This window comes from Geotrypetes seraphini, chromosome 3, assembly GCF_902459505.1.
Source record: "Geotrypetes seraphini chromosome 3, aGeoSer1.1, whole genome shotgun sequence".
Classification (NCBI taxonomy): domain Eukaryota; kingdom Metazoa; phylum Chordata; class Amphibia; order Gymnophiona; family Dermophiidae; genus Geotrypetes; species Geotrypetes seraphini.
Window position 1 is genome coordinate 370103512 of NC_047086.1, and position 12650 is coordinate 370116161.

At 46.2% G+C, this 12650-nt stretch overlaps 1 protein-coding gene across 6 annotated transcripts in view; it reads left to right on the forward strand.

Moving 5' to 3' along the window:
* Positions 1-12650, forward strand: part of LYST (lysosomal trafficking regulator) — a 295950-nt gene that overhangs the window by 228169 nt on the left and 55131 nt on the right. For 5 of the 6 annotated variants that reach the window (XM_033936373.1, XM_033936368.1, XM_033936371.1 and 2 more), the window contains 2 exons: positions 578-633; positions 7759-7911. In XM_033936373.1, coding sequence (XP_033792264.1) covers positions 578-633; positions 7759-7911 — 209 coding nt within the window. The remainder of the gene's footprint in view (positions 1-577; positions 634-7758; positions 7912-12650) is intronic. The other variant, XM_033936370.1, reaches the window with a different exon arrangement.

The following is a 12650-nucleotide window of genomic DNA, read 5'->3' on the forward strand; positions in this document are numbered from 1 at the left end:
GGAGAGGAAACATACAGGAGGCTGAAAGAAAGGAAGAAAGATTGGATGCACAGTCAGAAGAAGAAAGTGCAACCAGAGACTCATGAAATCACCAAACAGCAAAGGTAGGAAAAATGATTTTATTTTCAATTTAGTGATCAAAATGTGTTGGATTTGAGAATTTATATCTGCTGTCTATATTTTGCACTATGGCTCCCTTTTACTAAACCGCAATAGCGTTTTTTAGCGCAGGGAGCCTATGAGCATTGAGAGCAGCACGAGGCATTCAGCGTAACTCCCTGTGCTAAAACCTACTATTGTGGTTTAGTAAAAAGAGAGGGGGTATATTTGTCTATTTTTGTATTTTGTTACTGAGGTGATATTGCATAGAGTCATCTGCCGTGACCTCTTTGAAATAACCCGGAATATGAATAATTAACATTTTCTCTGCCTTTCAGTGTGCTTTGTGTTTTTTTTTAATTTTATTGTTGGTAGATCATTTTGACTTAGTCATTATAAAAGTAGCTCGCAAGCCCATAAAGTGTGGGCACCCCTGATGTAAGGTAACGAGGTTCTATTCATGTATATTTCTTATTAGGAAAATCAGGAATGTATTTTGTGGAAGACAGTGCTACAGATAAACTGGAAAACTGTGTAAGTATGCAGTTTTACTTATATTTTGCAAAAAATCCTGAGGGGCATAATCGAAAGGGACGTCTAAGTCCGTTTACGTCCATCTTGCAAGTCGTCCAAAGTAAAAAAACAGCTTAAGACACATTTTCAAAAGATGCATCCAACTTTTTTTTCGTTTCGAAAATCATCTAATTATACGTCTTGCCAATCTGATAGTCCAAGCCACTAAATTGTCCATCTTTATACCACATTTTTGTCCAACTTTTCATCCAAGTCCAAAATGCCTAGAACAAGCCCTGTTGGGACATGGGAGGGGTCTGCAAAGTGATGGACTGCACACCCAGACATGCCACCTAAATAGTGGGGGTACCTTACAGGGCACTGCTGTGAACTTCACAAAAAGGGTGCCATGTCTTCTCCTCCCTACAGCTCCCTTATAGGTTACGGTGAGCCCCCCAAACCACCTCCTGAATCCCCTAGCCCCACTTATCTACTACCCCAATAGCCCTTATGGCTGCAGGAGCCACTTATATGCCAGTAAAAAAAGGATTTTGGGGGTGTATAGGGGAGTTCACATGTTTAAGTATCAATGCAGTGATTACAGGGGCTTATGGGCATGGGTCCCTCCGCTCTATGGGTCCCTAACCCACCCCCAAGATGACTTAAGCTGCCTCTGTGCTAGATGACTAGGCTTTCCTATGCCAGGCTGCCAGGTGATGATGGTCTGGAGGCTGAATTTTAAAGATGTGATTAATATTTTTATGGGGGTGGAGGGGTTGGTGATCACTGGGGTAGTGTGTGGGGGTTCTGTATTATCTGGTGACTTTAGGTGTTTTTTTGTGATTTAGACCATGTTTTACATGGTCTAAGTCACAACGTCCAAATTCCGTCAATCGTGGGCTGTATAACTTTCGGTTATACATGCTGTACGACTAAGTCTAAGCCAGCCCACGTCCCGCCCAACTCCTGCACTCGACACTCCTCCCGAAACACCCCGTTTAGCTTTGGTTGTTCAGCAGCACTATGAAGGCCTAGGTCATTTAGAAATATGTCCAAAACCCATTTTTAGTATCTGCACTTGGACGTTTTTGAGAAATATTTGTCCAAGTGCCAACTTAGGCCGGTTTTTGGACGTATTTCATTCTTTCGATTCGATTTATTGTATAAACGGTAGAGATGTTCATTCATTAATGTGAATTTGGTTTATTAATGTACCTTTAAAAGTTACACTACCCTAGATCATGCAAGTTAACCCACAAATTAAGGTACATTAAAAAGATCTAATGCATGTTAAAGGATTTATATTTCTTTTTATTACAATGGATGTGTGAAACTTTAGAATTGGAACATTTTTGCCCTTAATAAACAGAATCTTTTAGTATTTCTTCAAATTCTGTTTCTGAAACAACCATGTAAGACTTCTTTGTTAAATTCCATTTCTTAGTAATTTATAAAATGCATTTTATAGTATTTTGGAGACTTAACTTTAGCTTAATTAGGTCTCCTATATGGGGCCACTTCCCCATAATTTAATTTGGCCAAGTGCAAAGTTATGTACAGTGGTGCCTCGCATAACGGACGCCTCGCACAGCGAACGCTGCGCACAACGAACTTTATGTCTTGATTCGTACAACGAACTTCGTTTCACACAACGAAGTCGCCCGAGCTGCATCCTTCCGCGCAGGCACTGCGCTTAACTGCCCTCTCTCCGCCTGGCTCCCTCTTGCCCCCCCCCCGACTCCCCGACACGATCGGGGCAAGAGGGAGCCCAAGCCCTCTTGCCCCCCCGACTCCCCGACACGATCGGGGCAAGAGGGAGCCCAAGCCCTCTTGCCCCCCCGACTCCCCGACACGATCGGGGCAAGAGGGAGCCCAAGCCCTCTTGCCCCCCCGACTCCCCGACACGATCGGGGCAAGAGGGAGCCCAAGCCCTCTTGCCCCCCCGACTCCCCGACACGATCGGGGCAAGAGGGAGCCCAAGCCCTCTTGCCCCCCCGACTCCCCGACACGATCGGGGCAAGAGGGAGCCCAAGCCCTCTTGCCCCCCCGACTCCCCGACACGATCGGGCCAGGAGGGAGCCCAAGTCCTCCTGGCCACGGCGACCCCCTAACCCCACCCTGCACTACATTACGGGCAGGAGGGATCCCAGGCCCTCCTGCCCTCGACGCAAACCCCCCCTCCCCCCAAACGACCGCCCCCCCCAAGAACCTCCGACCGCCCCCCAGCCGACCCGCGACCCCCCTGGCCGACCCCCACGACACCCCCAACCCCCTTCCCCGTACCTTTCTGTAGTTGGCCGGACAGACGGGAGCCAAACCCGCCTGTCCGGCAGGCAGCCAACGACGGAATGAGGCCGGATTGGCCCATCCGTCCCAAAGCTCCGCCTACTGGTGGGGCCTAAGGCGCCTGGGCCAATCAGAATAGGCCCGGGAGCATTAGGTCCCTCCTGGGGGCGGGGCCTGAGGCACATGGGCCCAACCCGACCATGTGCCTCAGGCCCTGCCCCAAGGAGGGACCTAATGCTCCCGGGCCTATTCTGATTGGCCCAGGCGCCTTAGGCCCCACCAGTAGGCGGAGCTTTGGGACGGATGGGCCAATCCGGCCTCATTCCGTCGTTGGCTGCCTGCCGGACAGGCGGGTTTGGCTCCCGTCTGTCCGGCCAACTACAGAAAGGTACGGGGAAGGGGGTTGGGGGTGTCGTGGGGGTCGGCCAGGGGGGTCGCGGGTCGGCTGGGGGGGCGGTCGGAGGTTCTTGGGGGGGGCGGTCGTTGGGGGGAGGGGGGGTTTGCGTCGAGGGCAGGAGGGCCTGGGATCCCTCCTGCCCGTAATGTAGTGCAGGGTGGGGTTAGGGGGTCGCCGTGGCCAGGAGGACTTGGGCTCCCTCCTGGCCCGATATTGTCGGGGAGTTGGGGAATCGGCGGGGCAAGAGGGCTTGGGCTCCCTCTTGCCCCGATCGTGTCGGGGAGTCGGGGGGGCAAGAGGGCTTGGGCTCCCTCTTGCCCCGATCGTGTCGGGGAGTCGGGGGGGCAAGAGGGCTTGGGCTCCCTCTTGCCCCGATCGTGTCGGGGAGTCGGGGGGCAAGAGGGCTTGGGCTCCCTCTTGCCCCGATCGTGTCGGGGAGTCGGGGGGGGGCAAGAGGGCTTGGGCTCCCTCTTGCCCCGATCGTGTCGGGGAGTCGGGGGGGCAAGAGGGCTTGGGCTCCCTCTTGCCCCGATCGTGTCGGGGAGTCGGGGGGCAAGAGGGCTTGGGCTCCCTCTTGCCCCGATCGTGTCGGGGAGTCGGGGGGGCAAGAGGGCTTGAGCTCCCTCTTGCCCCGATCGTGTCGGGGGTGCCAGGGACCACACGGAGTCACCCACCGTACCACCCGATTCGGGTAAGCGCAGGTATCGGTGGGTGGCTTATTTGCGGGGGGGTGCCTTATTTTACATTTTTTTCTAAAAAGGGGGGGCTGTCTTATTTGATGGCCCTGCCTTATCATCGGGGAAACACGGTAGAAAAAAAAAAAAAATGAACAGTTAAGTCCCAGTTTTTGCCGCTGAGACTCTGCCCTCTCTCACTGTAAAATTAGACTCTACTTAGTCTGTCTTTAAATTTAAAAAATGTGTGTTGTTTTAAAAAACAATTATGTTTTTAGATGTATCTAAATAAAAATAATAACCAAAAATTTATCTTTTTTTATGTCATCTTAGCATATTTTATGCTGCAGAACGAATTATTTTTTTTTACATGTATTCTTATGGGAAAACGCGTTTCACATAACGAACGTTTCGCATAACAAACTTGCTCCTGGAACCAATTAAGTTCGTTGTGTGAGGCACCACTGTATATAGAGAAGAATAATCAAAATTAAAGCTACATAGTAGGAGTTATCATTCAGGAAAAGGATCAAGGCAAGGATAATATTTGCAATGGTGACCAATAAAGCAGAGACATTATTAAGAATTCTTAGAAAAGGAATAAAGAATAAAACAAAGAATAACATTTTGCCTGAGGAGGAAGTGATATCACAGACATGAATGGACACTTGAGTCTTATGCTCCATCAAGATCTTGAACTAAAAAGCATTTAATGGTGATCCTTCATCCCTATAAGGGGGCATTGACCCTTGCTGCAAAGGGCCAAGAAAATAACATAGATTTGCGGGGTTTCTCTTATCTTGGCAATAGCCCAGCATAAGTGATTATGAATCTAATCTAATACTTGGTTTTGTATACCGAGACTTCAATCTAAGAAAGCTGAAATAAACATATTGACTAGATCTCAAAAAGGATTAATTACCAAAGTGTTTAATAAACAGAGAAGTATGAGTTATGAGCTGCTTTGCCTGAGGATGAACAAGGGAGTGAGTACCACCTGCTGTAGGACATTAAAAGAGAAGTTACAGCTATGCAGGCAGAGGTTGCTATCCTGGCTCCTGATCTAAGGGCAGAAATAACTGAGAAGGTTACATTCAAAATGTACACACATAAAATATGTAGGAAAGAGAGAAAATGGAAAATCTTCCAACAGAAGTATATATTATGCATCTATTAGATGATTTTCCTCCTCTTTGTTTAAGGGCCTCCCATAGCTAGGAATTTAAACTTGGGATACTTCTGTCCTGTTTGTCCTTTGAAAAAACAAACTGATTTTCCTGTAATACATACTTCAAAAGACAGCAGTCCAGATAAGTCCACCCACTTTCTCTATGAGCTGACTTTCTGCTAAGCTTAATACACTGTAAGGTTAAAGAGACATGTGCATGATAGTTACTGCTAGACTGCCATTCAAACATTCAATAAAAAGTGTAAAGTTTTGGTTAACTTCTAAGGAAGAGCTCTATCCTTAACTGTATCAGTTGATATCATCAAAGTGTGGATTGCTTATCCTGCTTCAGTGGCGTACCTAGCATATGTGACCCCCGGGGCCCATCATTTTTTTACCCCCCCCCCAATCTATATCAAAAATATGATTTTTAGTAACAATCCGCATATCGCACAACAAGAGTGTACCTAGGAAAAGGCAGAATCTTAAACACTGCAGTGAGCACTAGAACACCAACACATACATGGTATCTCTATCTCCTTCCCTTCCCTCATGCCATGGCATCTCTTCCTCCCCCTCCATGGTCTGGTATCTCCTTTCCTTTTTTCCTTTCCCTCCCTCCCATGGACTTGGCATCTCTGGTTCCTCTCCCTTGTCTTCCTTCTCCCTCCTTCCCTCTCTCTCCCCAATTGGGTGCTGCAGCTGCAGCATGTCTCCCCTCTTGCCTGTGCAGTATTTCTACCCTTCCCCCCTTCCCTGCGCAGCATTTCTACCTTCCCCCCTTCCCTGCCCAGCATATCTGGCTGGCTCCCATGGGCGTCCGCTCCTCACGCGATCTGTGGCTGCATGGAAGCCTTCTCTCTGATGTCATGACGTCAGAGGGAACGCTTCCGATGTAGCCACGGATCGCGTACAAGTACTTAAACACTGTAGAAATAAAACCAGAAATGCATTTCCTTTTCTTTTAAACACAATACAAAGACATCTGCTGTATACATTTCCCAAAGCTAACATATGTTAGTCAATAAATTCCATTTTTTACCTTTGTTGTCTGGAGACTTATTTTTCCATAAAGTTGGTCCCAGTTTCTTTTTTCCGCTTTCCCATCTTTTGTAAATTCTTCTGTTGCTGTCCATTGGTTCCTCCTACCATGGTCCAGCATTTATCTCTTTCTCATCTTTCATCCCTGCCCACCAGTCTCATGCCCAACATTTCTCCTTCTATCACCCCTCTCCAGCATCATGCCACATCTCTCCCTCCATTCCCTACACCACTATGTCCAACATTCCTCCCTCTTGTATCCATTTCAATCTGTCCATTCCACCACAATATTTCTTCCTCTCATCTGTACCTCACTCCCTCCCTATGACCAAAAATTCTCCTTTCTTCCATTCCCCATGTACACAACCATCTCTTTTCCTCCCTTCCTCTCTCCCAAGTTCATGCCTTCTGTGTACAAAAATGCACTCCCTTCCCCACCTCTTTCCCTCCCTTCCTCCATCTTCTCTCCTAAGTTCATGCCTTGTGTCCAAAAACGCACTCCCTTCCCCACCTCTTTCCCTCCCTTCCTCCATCCTCTCTCCCAAGTTCATGCCTTGTGTCCAAAAATGCACTCCCTCCCCCACCTCTTTCCCTTCCTTCCTCCATCCTCTCTCCCAAGTTCATGCCTAGTGTCCAAAAACGCACTTCCTCCCTCCTTTTGTGTTCACGTTTGCCTCCCAAGTTCGACCTCCTTCTGTCCCGCATTTGCCTCCCATGTTCGTGTCCAGCCCTCATCTGCCAATAAATTACCAACTTTCTCATCCAAATGGAGCTTGAGCCACGAGGCTCGTCTTCTATTTCCTGCCTGCCCTGCTGCAGCACACATAGCCGACCGGAAGTCTTCCCGATGTCAGCGCTGATGTCGGAGGGCGGGCTTTGTGTAAGCCTTCCCTCTGACGTCAGCGCTGACATCGGGGAAGACTTCTGGTTGGCTATGTGTACTGTGGCAAGGCAGGTAGGAACAGAAGGCGAGCCTCGCGGCTCGAGTTGTATTGAACCCCGCAGGATCCCCTCAGGTCCCCCGTTATCCCTGTTCAGCTCTCTACTGTGCACCCCCTTGGGGCGTGCACCCGGGGTGGGCCGTTCCCCCTTAGGTACGCCACTGTCCTGCTGTTCTTGGAAAACACCAGTAGCTTTACTTCCCATCAGGCATGTTTAGGTAGAGGAAGAAAAATACCCCAAGTACACAGCATTTGCAAGAGTATGTAGAGTATTTCTTCTCCCCCTCAGCCAGCTACCAATTTCCCCCAAAAAAACTGCCCCCCCCACCAAAAAAGGACATATGATAAATGAATTTTTACTTTGATTTCCCTGTGGAAATTTGGGTTAAATATATTTGCTAAACTGTCCATATAGTTTTCAAATACCGGTATGTGGGCTGTTTAAAAATTGGTCTCTTCATGAATCCTAACCTTTCTTTTCTAGGCGTTTTAGGAAGAGAGGGCATTATGTGAATAGAGATCTCTAGCAAGGTAGAAGAATACATAAATTTATACATACAGTAAATTTAATACAGATTACATTTTGGTCTTGCAAACCAGTACTTGTAATAAAAACTCTTTTAACTCTATATTTTTAAGTCATTTCATGGAGAAACTGAGCCAGCGTCATTTTCTTGGACTTACGAAGAAATCAAGGAAGTTCATACTCGTTGGTGGCAGTTAAGAGACAAAGCAGTGGAAATATTTTTAACTAATGGCAGAACTCTGCTGCTAGCATTTGATAGCACAAAGGTATGGTAAATATAGGTTTTCATGCTGACATATAATTCTTCATCAAAATTTATATAAGTGAAAAAATTGGGAATCAAGAATCATACTATGTTAAGAAAAACGTTATAAGCGCGATTGGATGTTGAGGCTTAAAATCAGGGATTCGTCCTCCACTAGCCTCTAGGTCTCTGAGTATATAATTCTTTAAAATATTGAAAAGCAACACGTGAATTATTTAAATTTGTGGTGTTGAAAGGGGGGGATTCAGCAGTACTGCTGACCGATTTATACATGTTGCATAAAGACATATGACAGGATTTATATCTGCTACCCGGGAAGTCTAGTTTAGAGAAAGTTGCTTTGTGCAACTCTCCACTGGATAGATTAGACGTGCATGCAGAAAACAGACATATATGTTTCTAAAATATATTCTGAAATACTAACCGCATTTAGGTTGCCTTGCGACTCCATCAATATTTCAGGTGTTGATGTTTGTAAAATGGGCGCTCCATCAACACACATGTCCATTCCTGGATGTATTTTAGAACAGTTCTACTTGGCAGATATTGTTCTAAAATACTACCTGAACTTGAAACTTCCCACCTGGTCATCTTGGGGTGGGCAGACTAGATGGGCCGTGGCCCTTTATCTGCCGTCTATTTCTATGTTTCTAAAATCACTTTTTTTTTTTTAAATCCTTTTTTATTAGGTTTTCATATACAGAACAGACACAAGATCAATCGGTCCATCAAACAGGTTACCCAAGCAGTAACTCCACAACCCAAAAAATTCCACCCCCCCACCCCCCATTCCCCCACTTTCCCACCCACCCTCCCATGGGAACAGCCTCAACTGGGTTCAGGTCAGTTCAACAATCTGCAGCGTACTACCGGTGTTAACATAGAACAAAAGGGCAACCAGCAACGTAAATATGAGGAATCAGATTTAGAGTTCATGTCTGCAATGGACAAACGTTCATAGCCTGCCAACTGGATCATTTGTGTGCGCCAATGGGAAACAGTTGGAGTGTGCGAAGACAGCCAGCATTGAAGAATAGTTTTAAGTCCCATGAAGATAGCCTTTTGGACAAACGCCGCAGTACCTGGACGGATGGGCATCAAAGTAAGTTTCAATGTAAATAAATATGTGTTTGTAGGCTGCCAGGTACAGTTCCAGATGGATTGAATATGCAAGCAAACACGTTTCCAGTAAGCCTGTATGCCCGGACACAGCCAAAACATATGGCCTAAAGAAGCTCCTGGGGCCGCACACTTCGGGCAACAAGCAGTAGTACTTACATGTGCCCGAAAAGCTCGGACTGGGGCAAAATATGCCCGAACCAGAAACTTGTAATATCGTTCCTTTTCTGCTACAGAGATCAATAGTTTCATACCCATTGAAAAACTCCGTTTTAGCATTTCCACTGATATGTTAATCTGCAAGTCTTGAGTCCATTTGGAGGCCAATGAGGCATAGTCCAATTCTCCAGCCAAGTCCTGTAGAAATCGGTGATGTGAGCGTAAAGGTATGGGTTCCTGAGCAGTTAAACAAAAGGCTTTTGACAATTTGTCCTGGAGGGCACCACTCAATGAGGGACCCGACAAGGTACTGATATAATGATGTAACTGTTTATATTTGAACCAGTCAGCAGGCTTTAGAATAGAAGAGTCACATAACATTTGAAAGGACTGTAGTTGTCCATTAGATTGTAATACATGAAGCAAATAATATAATCCCCTCCCAGTCCACCAGGCCTGGGCACCCAAATCCATTCCCGGGAGAAAGTCTCCATTACCAGCCACCGGGAGACATGGGGTTGTATCATATCTAATGGCCAAACGCTGGCAGATAGTCTTCCAAAGCCTACGCAGGGGGAGGAGAAACATATCTCCATAGTTGTCCTCCTGTTTGGGAAGGCAACAAGCATGTAATAGGTAACTAAAGTGGTAGGGGGCGAATGCTAAACATTCCACCTCCGTGGCCGTAAAGTAGGATGTACCACAGAACCAGTCATTCAAATGCCGGATCAGGCAAGCCTCATTAAACCTCCCCAAATGTAATAGTCCCAGACCCCCTTGAGAGGTAGGTAAAGATAAATTGTGTAGAGTGATCCGGGATCTCTTACCCCCCCATAAGAATCGGGACAATGAACGGTGATGTTGCCGGAGATGTTTACGTAACAAAAAAATGGGCAAAGTTTGTAAAACATAGAGCCATTGTGGGATCATCATCATGTTATACAAAGCAATCCTGCCCATTAGTGTCAATGGATAGGATCTCCAGGCCTGCAATCTTTGTTCAGTTCGGGAGAGCAATGGCAAAACATTATGTGAATAGAGTGTAGTTAAGTCCCTTGGTATAAGGATACCCAGATATCTAATGGAAGATGGCGCCCAAACTAGAGGAAAGGGGCCTGGCCAAGAATCGCAAAGTGAGGGCTGCAGAGGAAGTACCAGTGATTTCTGTTTATTCAACGTCAGTCCAGAATATAAGTGGAATTCATCCAGGATTTCTAAAGCACGCATCAGAGAACGATGTGGCTGAGCTAGTGTGAGTAGGATATCGTCTGCGAAAGCTAGCACCCATAGTTGAGAAGAGCCCTCCTTCAACCCAACTATAACATCATCCTTCAATATGGTACGTATAAGAGGATCTAGGTAAAGAAGAAAAAGTAGTGGGGACAAAGGGCATCCCTGACGAGTTCCCCGACCTACTATAAATGTTCGTGTCAATATACCGTTTACTAAGAGTGAAGCTGTTGGGGAAGAGTATAACACCCGTAAAGCTGACCAAAACCAGCCCCCCACTCCCATGTATTCCAATACCTTAAAAAGATAAGACCAGTTTACTTGGTCAAATGCTTTTGCAGCGTCTAGACTGACCAGAATGCCCGGCGTAGATGCAAGTTGAGCTCTGGACATTGCCAATAGTACCCTCCGAACATTCACCACCGAGTGTCGGCCCTGGACAAATCCGGCCTGTGTATGAGATATTACATGTGGTAAGAGAGGAGTCAATCTGTTAGCCATTTTTATATCCACATTAAGGAGGGATATAGGACGATAAGAATCAACCTCATCTTTAGGTTTACCTGGTTTAGGGAGCAAAGTTATAGTAGCTGTGTTGGCATGGGATGGAAAGGATCCCTTCTCCAATGCCACTGTGTAGTAGCCCATAAGAGATTCACACACCTGCAAAGACATCAGTTTATAAAATTCAGTGGAAAACCCGTCTGGCCCCGGGGCAGTATATGAGCGTAAATGTTTGATTGCTTTCTGGATCTCTGTGCCTTGAATAGGTCCATTCAACACTGATCTCTGCAGGTCTGTGAATCTAGGCATACCCGCGTCCTCCAAATAATCGAGGACATCTGGGCCCATATAGGTAGTAGGACTAGCATAGAATTTAGAAAAGTGTTGATAAAATGCCTCAGCAATGTCCGCTGGTTTAGTATGGTAAGAATGAGGTCCTGTTTTAACCCGGGAAATATAGCGATCGTCTTGCCAGTTCTTAGTCAGCGTAGCTAACAATTTACCTGTTCTATTCCCAAAACGATAAAATCTGTATTTTCTGTAAAATAGCGAACGCTTAACCCGATCATGTAACAAAGCATTCAAAGCTACTTGTGCTGAATGCATGTCCTCACGAAGCAAGCGAGAAGGAGCTTGGATATATCGGGCTTTCAATTGTGAATATTGTTTCTCTAATCTAATAATACCATGGGAGATTCTTTTGCGGCGAGCTGTTACATAAGAAATTATCGCCCCTCTAAGTACTGCTTTGGCCGTATCCCAAAAGAGATCCGGAGTGGGTACATGTTGTCCATTAGTCTTCAAGAAATCCTCCCAACAAGAATGCAGATATGCCTGAAAGGAAGGATCATCTTTCAGATATGAAGGAAATTGCCACCGGAAGCACCCCAAAGGGGGAGCACTCCAGGACACATCCAACCAAATAGGACAATGATCGGAAATGGCTAATGGACCTATAGTTGCCTCAGATACTCGAGAGAATAATGATTCAGATATCAGTATATAGTCCAAACGGGAAAAGGTTCCATGAGCTCGAGATTGGTGAGTATAATCCCGTTCAAACGGGTGAAGTAGACGCCAAGGATCTACCATGCCCAGCGATTTACACAGAAAGGGTAGCCCCTTAGTGTCAGATGCAGTTGGTGACCTAGTTGGTCCAGTGAGATCAAGAGAAGCATCCAGGACCTGATTGAAATCCCCAACCACTAGAAGAGGAACAGAAGTGTCTTGAAGTCCTAGAGTAATCAAAGAATTAAGGTAAGTTGATGAGTAAATGTTAGGCCCATATGTAATCAGTAATCTAAAGTCTGTACCCTGTAAAGTGATATGTAATAGTAAGGACCTACCCTGAACATCTTGATGGCAAGTGGTGACAGCACACTTCAAGCCCTTGCGAATCAGCAAACAAACTCCAGCCCGCTTACCCGAGGAAGATGCATAAAAAACAGAACCAACCCATCCCCGCTTCAATTTCTCATGTTCCTCAGCAGTTAATTTAGTCTCTTGTAAACAGGCCAAGTCAGCCTTGTGGTGTTTCAATTGTTGCAGGATTTTGGACCTTTTTATCGGTGATGTTATACCAGCAACATTCCAAGAGACAATTCGAAGTGTTCTATCTCCCATGGGCACCCGATATAGTATGCATGTTGACAATTATATCCCAAAACCACGCCCAGGTGCCCAGCCTCACCCAAGCGTATATCGTATAGTACCTATTATATTGCAGCA